This window comes from Abramis brama (assembly GCF_963993115.1).
Source record: "Abramis brama genome assembly, chromosome: 12".
Classification (NCBI taxonomy): Eukaryota; Metazoa; Chordata; class Actinopteri; order Cypriniformes; family Leuciscidae; genus Abramis; species Abramis brama.
This window is the reverse complement of record NC_139974.1, coordinates 9500399-9517794: the sequence shown is the minus strand read 5'-3', so window position 1 is coordinate 9517794 and position 17396 is coordinate 9500399. Positions and strand designations below refer to the sequence as shown.

Here is a 17396-nt window from a genome sequence, read left to right as displayed (position 1 = left end):
AAAAAAAAAATGAAGGAAGCAACTTTTTTTACAGTGTCCATTGGGCCCTTTTTTACATACTTCTCTTTACAGTGCAGTCTTACGTTTTCTTTATTGGACATCTACATCAAGTGTCTCTATATTTATTTTTACGGTCTAATTTATCACAGCTTCATTGGACCATGTATCGTTATCAACCACACTTTTGCTGTGTAGGCTTTATAGTTTATTATAGATCGTAAAAGTTCTCTCTATTGTATTATATGTTCATCAAATCAGATTTTGCTTTCTTGGTTTTCTAAAGAAATTGAAAATGAGAAGTTCTTATTGGATCTTGAAAGCTTCCTGGACCTTTCTTTTTAAGAGTGAAGGGTCTCGAGTCAGACACACAGATGAAGGAAGTGCGAGACAGTTTCATGCAACCAACACGTCATATTCGCTCATCTAGGCCCTTTCGTGGCTTTGCATCATGAAAAAAATAACTCGGTGGCTCATTGACCGTGATTTACACTGCGCTTACGATCTCTAGTTCACCTCACCAGCGTGACTGTCTGGAAGCAGGTGATCAATCTTTTCTTTCATTTCCAATCATTTGACTATCAATATCAGTGAGTAATTCATCCTAATTTAGTAACTCGCTTGAATGCAGTGGGTGGCGGAGGCAGAGGTTTCGTTTGCCTCGGTTGGAAAGTGGCTTTAATTTGACTTCTATGACTAAAGCAAGTGAAATTTGTGAAACATCCACAAAAAAAAAAAAAACCGCCCACGGTCATAATAGTGGCATATAGAGTGAAGGAGCTGTTCTCATCGAGTGATCAGAGGACTAAGAGAGTTGAGCAAAAAACTATCCGGTGAGTCAGAAACACACAACCTTCAAGAACTCATTTAGGAAACATATCACACACTACCAAAATGCACCTTATTCTAATATTACTGTAATATCAGGCTCATAATTTGCTTTCTGTGTGTGGTTATTTGTTATGTAAATTTTAGTCGAGACTGACTTTTTGTGATTCGTGCAATCGTTGATTTATGCGTTTAAGTTTGATCATTTTTAATGAAATATTTTAGTGATGAGGTTTACGTCATTCTAAAATCTAATTGTTTGTTTAAATGTCTAATTAAAATGTTTAAAGTATTAGTAGTTACGTAAGTTGCTGAAATTCAGGTTTTTATTTGATTGCATTTTAGCGTTTAGTAAAACCATAGAATTTGACGTTTTTTAGTTTACATCTATTAACGTTAGAATAATTACTGTATGAATTCCTATTACTTTTTCAAACTGTATGTTTACATCTTGATGCTGCGGCACGTTTTCTTAATATGGTTCAAACTTTGTTTACAGTGTTATTTTCATTTGGCTTTTTATGATTGCTTCCATAAAAACAGTCTTTGTAATATGTTTTATGTTCAGCATGCACGTTCCAGCCGTGTAATATGAACTAATTTAACAATAAGTGAGCTGGACAGGGAAATCAATTTGCTCTTGGAAATGGCTGTGTAGATGGTCTGATGTGGCCATCAATTTCACCGTGAGTAAGAAAGAGAGAAGCTGTTATCCTCCTGCGAAGTGCAACACGTGCTCTCGCGGGATGAAACCCTCTCCTCCCCGCATTAACAGCTATTGCGGGTGTGTTTGTGTTTGTGTTTGTGTGTGTGTGTGTGTGTGTGTGTGTGTGTGTGTGTGTGTATCTGTATGAATGATGCCGTGCAGGATGGGACATGCCCCTCCATCCCTGCTGCTCTCTGGGAGGCGCAGGTGCTGTATTAGGATGAAGAGGGTGTCAAACAAGACCAAAACAGAATGAAATAGAAAAGTAAAGGACAAAGGAAAGACGGATAGAGCCATTGAGCTGCACGTTGAATAGTTTTGCTGATGGAAATTGACTTTGACTGTTTGTTTCGGTAATTAGAGGTTTTGGATTAATTATGACCTACAGCTTGGATGAAGCTATTATTATATTATATTATATTATATTATATTATATTATATTATATTATATTATATAGAGGTCATTTCAAAGATGTTTAAGCTCAATTAAATATCAAGCTATTTGGAATGTTATGTGAATAAATGTTATTATTTGCCAAGCTATGTGACACACTTTGCTTAATGTAAAATTTAAAAAAGATTATTATTAAAAAAAAATCTATTTCTTACATAGATGCAGTTTTTTGATCTCATAAATGAAAAATTAATATGAAAATTTTGGGATTTTAAATAAAGGGAAAATATTTTTATTAAAAAGCTCAAAGTGGTGAAATTTTAAGGATCCTTGAGTAAAATTTAATCCGTATTAAAAATGTGTGAATTACTTTTTGGTGTCAAGGTGTGTATTTAAATATTAAATAGTTATTTATAGTTGATTTTATGTTGATATAAATAAATAAAATCTTTTATCTAGCTTTTATGTATTTTTCACAACGTCCAAAAGCCTAAACCAGTGTTTGTATTTATAGTGCGTTTTTTCGCGGAAAAATGATAGTAGCAGGATGAAAAGAAAACGTGACCAGTTTAAGTCTTTTGATGAATCTTTATGATGGTTATTTGTCAACTACCCTTTATGTGGTTGATGATATAAGGATGACTGACAAAAGAAAGCTAAAATCCAAGAGATGTTTTCAGTCAGTTCCTCTCTCTGTTTCAGTAGATATCAGGATGTCTAAAGCTGTCGATGATGATAAGATGGGGACTGAGTTTCCGGTCGATAGTACAGGTAAAAATTATTACTATGAGTCTGAGTGCTTTAAGATGTAGTAAATGTTAAGTTATTATATGCATTATCTATAGAATCAATATAATTATTGTTTATTAAAGGAGATTTGTGTGATGATATTGTGGGAGAGAAACATTGCATGTATAAGCATGTTTTATCATGGACACTAGTATGATTCATGACTATTCCTAGATGTGTTAGTGTGTGTGTGTGTGTGTGTGTGTGTGTGTGTGTGTGTGTGTGTGTGTGTGTGTGTGTGTGTGTGTGTGTGAGAGTGAGTGAGTGATGAGATTTTGTTTTGTCATAATTCTCACATTTTCCACTTGGTCTGAACCACACACAGAACACTTTAGTCAGCCGTGGCCTCAATCTGACACACACACACACACACACACACACACACTGCAGCAGCATACAGTAACCCAGGTTAAACGCTCCATGGTATTCCAATAATACAATGCCTCTGGCTAACCAGACCACACTTTTGTTGATGTGAGGGCTGGAGCCTGAGGCACTATTCTGACCTGATGTGTCCTTGCGCGTGTGTGTGTGTGTGTTTTTACAGACTCTGAGAGGAACAGTCCAGAGGCCAGCGATCAGGTGAGTGAACAACTTTCAGAGCAAATTTTATGGTAGTTGTTCGAGTGCATCGGCGCATCAATATTGAGAGGTTCTCCAAAAACGAGACCATTTAGATCAGGAGTGTCAGATCTGGTTTTGAGCAAAAACAAAATACAAATATTTAGCATATTTGGGAAAAAGAAATTCTAAAACCATTTATGTTTTTTTTTAACCGTCAGATCAACTGTCCTGCTGTAGCCAATAAGAAAACTAATAGATTATGTAAGAATGCATCTTAAAATGCCAGAGCGTTTCTTTTAATTACACGCAGCATTCGTCTTTTGCAAATGCTTGCAGGGACAGTCCCGTGGCTAACATGCTCGTTTTCCCACTTTGAAGTTTGCCGCTTACTGCAATAACAATATGGATAAATGCAATGAAAAATATGATGGTGAACTTTACAGTTCGTTTCCACTGAATGAATATTAAACACGGTGCATCAATACTGATATTTGACTAAGAAGCAGGACTGTGATTCAACGAACACACTGTAAAAATACAAATAAATCAAGATTATTGGAGTGTTTTACAAGAAAATATCATTTTCGTTTTTCTGCTTTTGCAAAATTGCATGTTTAATTCAATGTGTTCTTTCAAATTAATTTTTAAAATTGACTAGCAATTTCCTAGTGAAAATTGTTTCTAACCCTTCCTTTTTAAGCCTAAATTTGTTCTGTTTTAGATCATTTATTAAAGCTAAAGCGATCCAGTTGAGGGCAGTGAGTTTTGTCCCTAATGATTTGTTTCCGTCTCATTCAGATCCAGCCAATGAAAACAAGTCCGTTCTGCCTGTCTCCTGCACCCAGCAACACAAAGGTGAGTGTGTGTTTGTGTGTTCATGCCTACATGCCTAATGCGTTCGCCAACATGGATGCCCTCGGGTGATTATGCGTGAACGTTGTAATATGCAAATGAGAATTCTTTAGTCTGTTTAAACCACATTCCTAACAAGATGCCAGGCAATTTACAGGAGAGAGAGGGAAAGTGAGCTATGACGCGTGAAACTTATGAAAGGATCCGGATCGATCAGAAGTGAGGTAAAAAGAGAAGGTTCGACCGATCGCAGGGCAGATGCAGTTAGTAGAGAGATTCTGGATGGATATTTACAGAACTAAACGAGTTGAACTGCTCCTCTTCTTTTGAATTTGTGAGTAATCAAGTCAATAACTGAAAGTGTGTGTGCTTATGGAAATGGCCTTGTGTGTTTTTTGTCTTTGACAAGAAAAGACATGAAGTGGTAGTTGGTATAAGCGGTTTATGATATTTAGTAATGGCCTTGTGTATTTGCATATAACTTGCAAACTAGCTGTACCAGTAATAAATTACAGTGTTAATTTAATATATATATATAAATAAATAAAAAATGAGGCTATTTTAGCATTTTGTAGTATTAAAGTTTTTTTTAAATGAATTTATGATAATTAAATTAAAACACGCCCACAAAAAATGTATATGCTAAATAAATAGTACTGAAATAAAAAGGCATTTTTTATATTGTTGCCATTTATGTGGTTGTGTGTGTGAGAACATTGATGTATTATATTATTAGTGTTTATGTGTATATGTATTATTCATATTCCATATATTGTTATTAATAATATATATGATTGTGTTTTATAGGTTAAAGCCGAGGAGGCCGTTGAGATGACCAGTGTTCACGCTCCTCCTCCTCCAGTTCAGCCTTCTCTACCACACACACAACTCATGCTGGCAGGCAGTCAGCTCGCAGGGGTATGTGCTTACACACACACACACACACACACACACACGCGTTTTATGGGGACTTTCCATGCAAATAATGATTTTATACTTTACAAACTGTATATTCAATGCCCTAACCCTACCCCTAAACAGAACACTCATGGAAAAAGAAAATGTTGTATCATTTATGAGATGTTTCCCTCATGGGGACCAAAAAATGTCCCCACAACATCAAATATTTCTGGTATTACTATCCTTTTATCCCCAAATGTAGGGAATACATGAACCACACACACACACACACTCTCACATGATGAGACACACACACTCTCTCACTCACACACACACACACACACACACTCACATGATGAGACACACACACACACACACTCACATGATGAGACAAATAGGTACGCAAGTGAAGTGAATGAAAATTTTTGAGGGGAAACAAAACAGCACTAAGCAAACTAAGCAGTTGTTTGCAACTTCATTTTATTCTTTTATTTAGTTAAAGCTGAAATGTCTCATTGTCAGACATATGGCTTAAATGATTTACTACTTCAATAAGTAAGCACCCCTGATATTTTAAAAGACTTTTAAATAAATATTATTAATAATACATTTAATGAACCATTTAAAAAATATGTATGATCCGATTAAAATGTTCTTGATTTGTTTTCATATGACTTTTTTTTTTAATTGTAATTTTTTATATAAAGGTAAAGTGTAATATTTTTTTACCATTTTTTTAATTATTTAAATATTCAGAGACAATATTATTAAGCCATTTGTAGTTTACTTCCCTCATAAAGCTGAACTCTGGCTTTGTTGCACTTTTACTTCAACCAATGGACCCTTTTCACAGGCTGGGATGATATCGCACAGTTCTAGTACAGTTTTTCACATTTTAATTTTACATTTTATATATATATATATATATATATATATATATATATATATATATATATATATAAAAAAAACACTATACTTTGTTATACTACCTTAGCAGTAAATTTAAAAAATATATATATATATATATAAATACAAAAAATATATTTGCTGTCGTCCCCCATTCACCACTATAGAAGTTTACCCAACTATGACGCCTATGACTTCTGCTTCTGAGAACCCTGGAAATGTGAAAAGGGACCGTAGCATGAGTTTGGGGCAAAACTATTTGTTAGGAGATCAGTTTGGAAATCCTGCTCTGGAAGTAAACATGGCTATATTATATAATAATACGAATACGAATATTATATGGATTGCTTTTTTCGCTGTCTTTCTCTTTTGCTCTATGCTTCTATTAACTAAATGCAACATGCTTTCGGTTGATGTATAACCTTCTTAGCTTAACCATGCTGTGGAATGCATCTCAGGGCCTGCTTGCTTAAGAGAAGGCGCCACAGACGCCCCCTCTGCTGCTTGGTGACGCTGTTCTTCTCTCCACCTTTTCTCTCTATCCCTCGCTCCTCTTCTTCCTCTCTTTAGCTGGCCGCTCTCCTCCCTGCACAGCAGCAGCTGTTGTTGCAGCAGGCTCAAGCGCAGCTGTTAGCCGCAGCCGTGCAGCAGTCAAACGCTGCGCATGCGGCCCACGCAGCTGCCGCAGCCAATCAGCAGCAGCACACGCAACAGCAGCAGGCCAATCAGGCAGCAGCACAAGCCCAGTCTCAAGCCAAACATGAGCAAGCTCCGCCTCCTCTTCTATCGCAGCCTATCCAGCTCACTGCCCAGGTACCTTCTGCGCTGCCGTTCTACGCTTCAGGAAAATGCATTTTTGATCAGAGGCTAGATTGGCATTTTCCTGTATTTCAATTCAGGGAACGCTCCCGGTCAAATATACTATATATCAACAGCATCTGTGGCATGCAGTCAATTATGAACAGAAAGTTATTGCAGTTTGTCCATTAGTATATAAATACATAAGGTTGCACTTTTTTTTACTATACTTGCACTTATGTGTACTTGTACAGTGTACTTGCCTAAGAAAGTACTGGTTAATATAAGGAAACTACACGGGTTAAGGTTAGGTTTAGGGTTAGTACCTAGTTATTACCCAGTTACTATATTCTTACAGTACTCTTACCATGTAAGTCTTGCAGACAATCTTGCAATACCACATTTGAATAAATAAAATAAAATAATTAATTAATTAAATAATATAAATAAATACATAATTATAAATTATTTCATTTTGTTATTCAAATGTATTTTTTTGTAATTTTAATATAATTTTGAATAAATCTTAATTTATTTTAATTTACTTAATAACAATTTAGTATGATTTGAATGAATTTAAGTATTTAATGAATGTGTGAAATATGCACATTTTGTTCGTGAGACATCTGGTCATGTGCAAGGAAACATTTTGTTATATAGTCGGTCATTTAAAGATTGTGAAATGAGATTAGAATTAAAATATCAGGTAAAGGGTTCTTCAGTACAATGCAAATTGCGATTTTCCGCCGAACAATTGTTTCTGTAACTTGACTTTGTGACATAACTGGAGCTTTTTACTTATTCCCCGTGTCTTGACTTGCTCACTTGTCTTCTTTTCACCCTCATAAGGCTTTCTGTCTCTCTCTGAAGGACATTCAGCAGTTGTTGCAGTTACAGCAGTTGGTACTGATGCCAGGTCATCCTCTACAGTCCCCTGCTCAGTTCCTGCTGCCTCAAGCCCAGGCTCAGCAGGGTCAGCAAGGTAAGATGCGCCTATTCACACATTATCTAATTATGGCTATGGGGTCAGTGGAATCACTGAAACTGCATTACCATCATTTCACATAACAGTTGACTCTGTGACACCAATAACATTTGCGTGCAGTGATGTCTTTAATGTGTAATTGCCATTCATGCTCTCTCAGGTTTGCTTTCGACGTCAAATTTGATTTCACTACCTCAGCAAAGCCCAGGGAGTCTCCTGACCACCCCACCTAGACTGGGGCTTCAAGCACAGGTATGAACAAAAAAGGGTTTCAGGCTACATTGTTGTCCACCTCATGTTGCTTATTCAATTAGCAAATGGTGTCCAGTTATCATCATGGCATTTTACTTGAGACACTGCATTGTGGGATACAGGATTTGATGCAGTGCGCTCTCCTGTATACTGCAAAGTTTGGCAAATTCAATAATTCAAGTCAGTATTCTGCATAGTATGTTTAGACTACCATTCCAAAGTTTGGGGTCAGTAAGAAAGAAGTCTCTAATACTCACCAAGGCTGCATTTATTTGATCAAAAATACACTAAAATCAGTAATATTGTGATGTACATTTTTTTTGTTTTTAATTTTTTCATTTTAATAGAATACATTTGAAGATATAATTCATTCTTGTGATGGTGAAGCTGAATTTTCAGCATCATTACTCCAGTCTTCAGTGTCACATGATCCTTCAGAAATCATTCGAATATGCTGATTTGGTGCTCAAGAAGAATTTCTTCTTATTATAATTATCAATGTTGAAATCAGTTGTGCTGCTTAATTTTTTTTGTGAAAAACGTGATTCGCCTGTTTCAGGATTATTTGATGAATTGAAGGTTCAAAAGAACATCAATAATAATAAAAAATATAATAAAAAAAAATATATATATATATATATTTTTTTTTTATATATAGTTTAGGGTCCAATTCTCACTATTAACTAATTGCTTATTAGCATGTATATTTCTAGGATATTGGCTGCTTATTAGTACTTATAAAGCACATATTAATGCCTTATTCTGCATGACCATATTCTACATCCCTAATCCAATACCTACATTTAACAACTACCTTACTATTAAGAAGAAGTAATTATGAGTTTATTGAGGCAAAAGTCATAGTTAATAGTGAGAATTGGACCCTAATCTAAAGTGTACTTATAAAATAATATGAGTTGAATGGTAATATGCTATATAGTCAGTCTAAATTTGTTGCCTTTCAGGGGTAGAAATGATGTTATGCAAAAATGAAGGGAATCTTTTGGAATGGATTTGAAATTGAAGGCTCTGTCTCACAGTAGATACGTGTTTGAGAAAGTAGTGTGTTTTCCCAATCTGTGCTGTAGCGTCATCTTGACGACAGGCTGTGGTCATTGCAGAGGGAGAAGAACGTGGAGAACGTTGTGAGCTCCGCCCCCTCCTCCGCACCTCCCATGAGCTCCGTTCCCACGGCGACGCCCCATCCCGAGGAGCCCAGCGACCTGGAGGAGCTCGAACAGTTTGCCAGAACCTTCAAACAGAGGCGAATTAAACTGGGGTTCACACAGGTGTGAAACACAGTCACAGTTTTCTGTCACAGTTTGACTTTTTTAAGATTCAAACTTCAAAAAATAGAAATGAAACACAATTAAACCTTCTTTCAAGACACTTATTTTTGAGATGCTGTCAATATCAAGTCAAATTAGCTCATTTCATCTATGAAGCAGTTCTGCAGAAAACAGTGATGTCATCGTCCAGCTCGGTTCAGATCTCATCCAGTAGCGTCAGTGCAGTCAAATCAATAATAATGTTGAATATTAATTAATATGTACAATGAAACCCATTGAAATAAAGAATACTTGTCTTATACACTGTAAGATTATGTATATAATTAAGGGTGGCCTATGGCATTAATTATAATCACAATGGTCATTCTGAGCCGTTTTAAATCTTTATTTATTTTGTATGTATGCAACAATCATGTTTTCTTTGTATCTCTATTAAAATTATACAATACTTAATAGATAGATATATAGATCTTGTGATATATAGATCTATATAGTCTATATAGATATATAGATAAGATTTTGTGTATGATTAGGGGAGGCATTAATTAAAATAACTAGTCATTATGAGCAGTTTCTAAAATGTAATTTATTAAATGTAATATTTGAATGCATTATTCGGGATCAGACTTTCCTTATTTAATTTTCTTTTTAAAGAAAGTTTGGAAAAATGTCTAAACCAATAACGAAGATGCAACCATTTGGAAAACCAGTGAGAAGTGTAGCTTTAGTTACAATATTCAGTGAAGAAAATAAATAATTTGAGATAATTTGTGAGAAAATAACATGCCACTAACACAGTTGTGAGAAACAAAACCTGCTTAAGTTGGTATTGAAATCTATGGAAGATTGTTTCCTCCACGGAATAAAACAATTTAAAAGATAATTGCAAGTTTATATTTCGAGTTTTATTTTCGCCAGAATTGGCCTTTATATCTCGCAATTCTGAGAAAAGTCAGAATTAGAAAATATAAAGGCCAATTCTTACGAAAACAAAGACTGACTTTTTTTATCACAATTGCGAGTTTATATCACGCAATTCTGAGAGAGAAAAAGTCAGAATTGCGAGATGTAAATTTGCAGTTGCAAGAAAAAACTCGCAGTTACCTTTTTTATTTTTTATTCTGTGGCGGACACAAGCTTCCATAGAAATCAGATAGTATGTCTGTGAAACACGAACTTAACAGTCCTCAAGCTAAACTAGTCCTGTCTGCTTTTATCCCTAAGATAGATTAAATGAGCGAATGGTAACTCTGCTCCGTGTCTTCACGCAGGGGGACGTCGGTATGGCCATGGGGAAACTGTACGGCAATGACTTCAGTCAGACCACCATCTCACGCTTCGAGGCTCTCAACCTCAGCTTCAAGAACATGTGCAAGCTCAAACCCTTGCTGGAGAAATGGCTGAGCGATGCAGGTGTGTGTTTTTGTCACTTTTCTCATTGGTGTTTCGTGTTTGCGTTCTTTACGATTCGTGTTTGAATGTGTGTGTTTGCGTTACAGAAACCATGGCGATAGACAACATGCTTCCGAGCCCCAGTTCACTGTCCTCACCTCTGCTGGGCTTTGAAGGGTTGCCTGGACGCCGCCGAAAGAAACGCACCAGCATCGAGACCAACGTCCGCATTGCCCTGGAGCGCAACTTCATCTCGGTTAGTCGGACAAGACACACACACACACCGTACCACCAAATGTTACAAGATTTTAATTTCCTGCTACAGAAATCATATTTCGTTCAAATGACTCGTTCATTTGACTTGGTTTATTCCGCACAGCACAACTCAGCTTCATGACCTCCTTTTTGCTGTCTCATGATAAAAAAAATATTGGTTCTCTTTTTGAAATTGCTGAATCCATTTTTTTCTCTCTCTGGAGAAACAGAAGTCTACCAGCAAACTAATTTATTGCAATATACAGTATAAGAATTATGTCACCACATTAAACCCCATATACTTCTGGCGTGATTGTAGAAGTATTGGTTGAGCATATTTTTATGCATTATTAAACATATAATATCATACACCAGTTTACCTAACAGTCCAGAAGGCATATAGAAGTTTGAAAGTGGTTACCAACCAGGAAAAAATGAGAAATAATAAAACAACATGATATTTTTATAAATAAAATAAAAAATAATTATGAAATATAATTAAATATAATAATATATAATATAATGCATAAATGTAAATATATAATTATACATTTTATGATATGTTATGTTAAATTGCTTGCAATGTTGGTAGTCTGTAAGTCGATATGGATATAATAAAATAATAAAATACAATTCCAAAATATAATAATATATCACATATTACTAATCTTATAATAATTTGCTTGCAATATTCATTTATAAGTTGCTTTGGATAAAATAATATATAATTAAAATAGACTTTTTATTGGTTTACATGGTAAGTGGAACAACAAGTAGCAATAATAGGTGAATCTGAAAACAAAAAGGAGTCAAGGCACAAACTTTTCTAGATCATTCCAATGTTTTATACTAAACAATACAGATTTATTAATTTAGTTTTATGATTGCACATGAGTCACAAAACCTCCACAGTCACACTTTTTCTCTGGTAAGCACCACACCTGTGTTGTAAGCTTTTTTCCAAAGAAACCCATCTAAGATCAAGTCAAGGCAAAGAGCCAATGCGCTTGAGGCGCCTCATGCTGCTTCTTTCCATTTCTAAGTAACTCATTCTGCCGGTTGGCATTATGCTGACAGAAACTTTAATTATAAAGCATGTGCATTTAATTCTAAAAACAGTTCCATTATCAGATAATACAGCAATTACAAAACAATTAAAAGTCATGTGTCCTATCAAGGGAGCGGTGATCAAATCAACCTCATGAATAATTTGATTTTAAATGAATTTTAGAAAGAAAACAAATTCCTCAATGTAAATTCTCACTCTTATGATTTCAATAAATCAGTGTTTACATGCATTGAGTACCAATTGCGTCTTTGATTCACTGCATGCTTTTTCTCAAAATATTTTGTGCATCAACATGAAATTGTCTTGGGCTGAAACTTGGTCTTGGCCTGAGTGCAGGTGTTTGGCATGTCTCATGTACGCATGCATCTCACCTCACCTCACCCCCTTTAGAACCAGAAGCCTACCTCTGAAGAAATCCTGCTGATGGCCGAGCAGCTCAACATGGAGAAAGAGGTCATCCGCGTCTGGTTCTGCAACCGACGGCAGAAAGAGAAGCGCATCAACCCCTCCAGCGCCACCCCTCCGCTGCCCACTCAGCCCCCAGCACAGACGCACAAGCCCCCCTGCTACAGCCCGCACATGGTACGCCCACTCATGGCTTTAGCGATTGATCTGGCCCAAAGCCATTTCGACTGATAGCTGGTGTTGAAATGTTGTTTGGTTGGTGCATGGTGAGAATGGGTGCAAATGTGGTATTAAAGAGACATGTCTGGTCATGTGTTTGAATAATGTTCTACCATAAAATGAAAATGGGACCTTTGAAAGTAAAGGAAAATATTAAAGAATGTCGATATGAGATGTATGTTTGTTAATTTAAGTCTCTTTCCTTTTTTCTATAGATGTCCAGTCAGGGACTGGTTCAGGTCGCTACCAGTCTCAGCACAACAGGTGAGAAGAGCAGTTAGAATGAATAATAGTGTTGTTCACTTCACAGTTGTGGTTACAAGGACAGACACTGAATCTCTCTCCGTACGCAGCCGTCAGTCCCACACCTTCTGTGGCCTGCCCTCTCAACCCCAGTGGACATGGAGTGTTGAGCTCCGCCCCTTCTTCAGTGACTCCGCCTCCTCTCAGCACAGTGAGCCCCACCCCGACGAGCCTCGGCAGCCCTGGCCTGAACACAGGGTAAGAAGCTGTTTCATGCGTTTAGGGCAGGAAAATGCTCCTTTGACACCGTTTGAATTTAAAATGATAATAATTATGAGAATTCATAACAGTTATTAATATTACATATTACATAATTATAAATTATTCTGAATATGTCATTTAAAATAAATTATTATTATTATTATTATTTAAACAATTATTTATTTAGGTTGTTTAGTTCAACTAAGAAAGTAACATATTGAGTCAAAATATTATGAATGTTTATTTATTCTTGTTTATTATACTTTTAAACATTAGACATTTACAACAATACTTGTAAATTTGCACAAATTTAATATGTTGTACATAAGATAAATGATGTTAAAGCAGGAATGTTAAAAAAAGAACATTAATAATAATAATAATAATAATATTTAATAAGAAATTAACCCAGTCAATTATTTGTTTAGGTTGATTTAATCAACTAACAACTAATAAATTGAGTGATAAAATATTGTAAATGATAATTTATTCTTATTTATGATACGTCTATAATATTCAACGATATTTGCATAAATCCATTTTAAACAATGCTTTAAAATTGGGACAAATTCAATATCCAATGTTGAACATAAGGTAAATGATCTAGAACTGGACTATTAAAAAATGATGATGATGATGATGATGATGATTATTATTATTTAACTAGAAATTAATTCAATCAATAATTTAGGTTGATTTAATCAACTAACAAATATTATTATTATTTTAATTATTACTATTATTAATCAATTATTTGTTGATTTAATCAACTAACAACTAATATATTGAATGATAAAATATTGTGAAATGTAAATTTTTTCTTATTTATTATACTTTGACATTTAAACAATACTTGCACATTTTCACAAATTCACTATCCAATGCTGCAAAATGTAAATTATCTTATACTGAGATTGTTACAAATATGTATAATAAAAATTATTATTATTAAACCAGAAAATCAGGTTTTTGTTTAGGTTGTTTCAACCTATATTTGAATCATAAAATATTGTGAATGTTCATTTATTATTATTTATGATACGTCTATAATATTCAAGGATATTTGCATAAATCCAGCATCCACTGTTTCATGTTGCCTCAAAATTTCACGATCATAAATTTGAAGACCGTGATAAAAACACATCATCATTCTGTCAGCAGCTTTCATTATGACTGAGCATTCTGAGCTGAAATAATTACAGCTTTGCTGTAGTCTTATCAGACTTGTTTTCACGATAAAATCTCTATTCTCAGTTGTGTTCCAAACCTGTCTAATTGAATGTGAACAGCACGCTGAATTTCTTGTTTCTCGTCTTAATGTCATTCTTTCCAGCATGTGAAATGAACACAAACTCCACGATGGACATGGTTGTTCTTGAGATGTCACTAAAAATGCTTGCTTCTCTCTGCATGTATGAATGGCGTATGTTTGTGGACACGTGTAAATGACACATCACACACATTACAGGAACACAATGATGGGTGTAAGCACAGGAATGAACCAGGCCCTCATCAGCAGCAACCCTCTGGCCACAATGCAAGGTTTGTCATAGAGGATGAGAAAAACAATTAAAAGAAGATTAATTAAAAGATATACATTAAGGAACTTGGCTAATGGGGGATGAAACCTCCCATCACTCACCATCAAAAAGCCTTCTACTATTTTCACATATTCTCCACATATTCATCACATCTTCATCCTCACTTCTTACATATATATGTTTGTCTGCGTGTGTGTATGAGAAGAACTGTGTTTGTGCACCTTGTCTGTCTCTTTCAAAAGCACTTGCCATTTCTATGGCCTTATATTTGTTCTTGAGCTCATATTCATCCTCATCACTTAAAACCCTTTTCCAGCAACACCGTACTGGAGCCGACGCACAATCTAGAACTGCTACATTTACCTAAAAGAATAGGCAACTCTGGGGCAATGTGTTGCCTCGCAGTTGACCAAACACCCCGTTTCTGTTTTTTGTCGTGTTGCACAGCTACTTCAACCAGTTTATTTTCCCTGTCTGTCTATATATATAATCGCAATTAGCATGAAATCGCTCTTAAAACCGGTTTGGCTTATTGCGATTTATGAAATTGTCCAACAAAAGACAACATTTAATAACATGTTTTTACTCCAAACTCACTTCATAACGAAAGTTGAGCATCCTTCTGTGAGATGATGTGGCGTCTTGCACTGTATAAAATACTATGAAATAATATTGTGTGTTTATTAGTCATGTTTAATCAATCAGAGCGTTTCAATCTTTTGTTTATTCAGCTACAGTCATAGTATGATGCCCATATGGATTTCCTGGAATGACATGCGTTATCGTACTTTTGTACTATCGTACTGCGGCGTGGCATATTTGGAGTTTCTGTGCCAGAGCGCTCTCTCTCTCTCTCTCTCTCTCTCTCTCTCTCTCTCTCTCTCTCTCTCTCTCTCTCTCTCTCTCTCTCTCTCTCTCTCTCTCTCTCTCTCTCTCTCTCTCTCTCTCTCTCTCTCTCTCTCTCTCTATATATATATATATATATATATATATATATATATATATATATATATATATATATAAATAAATAAATACATTTTTTGTCCACTCATTTTAGCACTTTTGACCACTTACACAGGTAGTCGAAAACGGATTTGACCAGATTGCGTTCATCTGTTCTTTCAGTTGTCAGAGGAGAAAAGAAAGTTGATGCTCTCTGCATTTTTTTGTTTTTTTTTGTTTTCTCTAGTCGTGTTTATATATAAATTGCGTGAGCTTGTTTCATCCATTGGATCGAAGATCTGAAAAAGTCCATACATTTACCTGCCCATAGACCCTCCCCTCAAGGAAATCAGGACAGAAGTGGTTGAAAGTGGAAAAAAGAGACAGATTAAAATACCAGGTGTAAACGGGTATGTCTCACTCGCCCTAATTTGCTCTCTTTATTTCTCTCTTTCCCTCTCTTCTTTCATCTTTTTACAGCCCTAGCTGCCAGTGGTGGTCAGATTCCCATTTCCGCTCTTGAGGGCAGCGGTCAAATGTTCCTGGGTGGAGCTGGATGTCCAGGAGCTGGACTGCGCCAGTCCCTCTTCCTAAACCGCCCCACTTTACTGCCCCTGGCGAGGAGCGCAGGCATGGGTGTGGTGGGCCACCCCAGGGCCTCTCCGCCTCCTGGCATCAGAGGCGCAAGCCCAGACTCGTGCTCCGTCTCCCCCTGCTCAAGCCCCGCCTCCTTCTGCTCATTAGGTGATGCCTCACCACCCCCTCTGGGCGGAGCTATGGCTGAGTGACGCCCACACCAAGCTACTGCACTTGAGGGGAGTCAGAGGGACGGAAGAATGAAGACAAACAAGACTCGCCTTTTCAACCAAAGCCATCTCTCAATCCCTCCATTTCTCTCTTGTGCTCTCTCTCTCATTATGTCTTTGAATGCCAAAAATACAGAGAAATGAGCAGAAGAGAACAGGGATAAGGAGAGAACAGGATAACGGGGGACTTTTTAAACCAAAAAATGTATCTATTCAGCGTGGAGAGGTGGCCTCAATGGAGCTGCTTTGGAGAATGTACATTTATTCCTTTCTGAATAGAAAAAGACAAAACTACATGAACAGATTTTTTGAGGGCAGGGTCGTGAGCCAAAAAACTTTACGAAGAAACAACAACAGAGGAAAACGGGTGGCAACGAATGGAACAAAGAAAGGACGTTTGACAAGTGTCACTGGATGGTAGAAAGAGAAACCAAAAAATAAACACATGGAAGAAGAATGGAAGGACTCACAAAGACAAAAAAATGACGAAAATACCAAAACCAAAATACCAAAAATCAAAACCAAAAAATCGGATAGAAAAGCTTTAACTAAGACTTTGAAACCTGAATTGTCCAGGATCAGATTAACTCTACAAAACACCAAACACCTTTTGCTCAATTTTCATTGTTTTTCATGCACCCCATATAATGTATCTCATTTTTTTTTCTTTTTTTTTTTACTATTTGTAAATGTATTTCTCAATCTACCTCTGCTATCAACTATTTAGATTTACTCATTCTTTTTCATTCAGTTTTCATCAGCATTTTTTCCTGTCAAATTTAAGATGAAAAACACAGAACGACAGAAGAATTTTGAGGGATTTTTTTCTCCACTTTAAACAGTATTACACACACATACACACAAACACACACATATACACTGAAGTTACTGTGATCCCGATTCCCTTTCCATCACTGATCATCCGCTGGAATCCATGCCTCAAACTTTGACACACTTTTCTTGGATACCAAAGCATTCGTCTGGCCTTTTGCGTCAGCTAAAA

At 36.0% G+C, this 17396-nt stretch overlaps 1 protein-coding gene across 1 annotated transcript in view; it reads left to right on the top strand.

Moving 5' to 3' along the window:
- Positions 1-16375, top strand: part of pou2f2a (POU class 2 homeobox 2a) — a gene marked incomplete at its 3' end in the record, with an annotated part of 46838 nt that extends 30463 nt beyond the window's left edge. The window contains exons 2-15 of the mRNA XM_084131412.1: positions 2628-2696; positions 3262-3296; positions 4077-4133; positions 4938-5048; positions 7605-7716; positions 7880-7971; positions 9060-9260; positions 10532-10673; positions 10760-10908; positions 12367-12558; positions 12816-12864; positions 12954-13101; positions 14573-14646; positions 16068-16375. Coding sequence (XP_083987538.1) covers positions 2628-2696; positions 3262-3296; positions 4077-4133; positions 4938-5048; positions 7605-7716; positions 7880-7971; positions 9060-9260; positions 10532-10673; positions 10760-10908; positions 12367-12558; positions 12816-12864; positions 12954-13101; positions 14573-14646; positions 16068-16375 — 1739 coding nt within the window. The remainder of the gene's footprint in view (positions 1-2627; positions 2697-3261; positions 3297-4076; positions 4134-4937; positions 5049-7604; positions 7717-7879; positions 7972-9059; positions 9261-10531; positions 10674-10759; positions 10909-12366; positions 12559-12815; positions 12865-12953; positions 13102-14572; positions 14647-16067) is intronic.
- Between the last annotated feature and the right edge of the window lie 1021 nt (positions 16376-17396).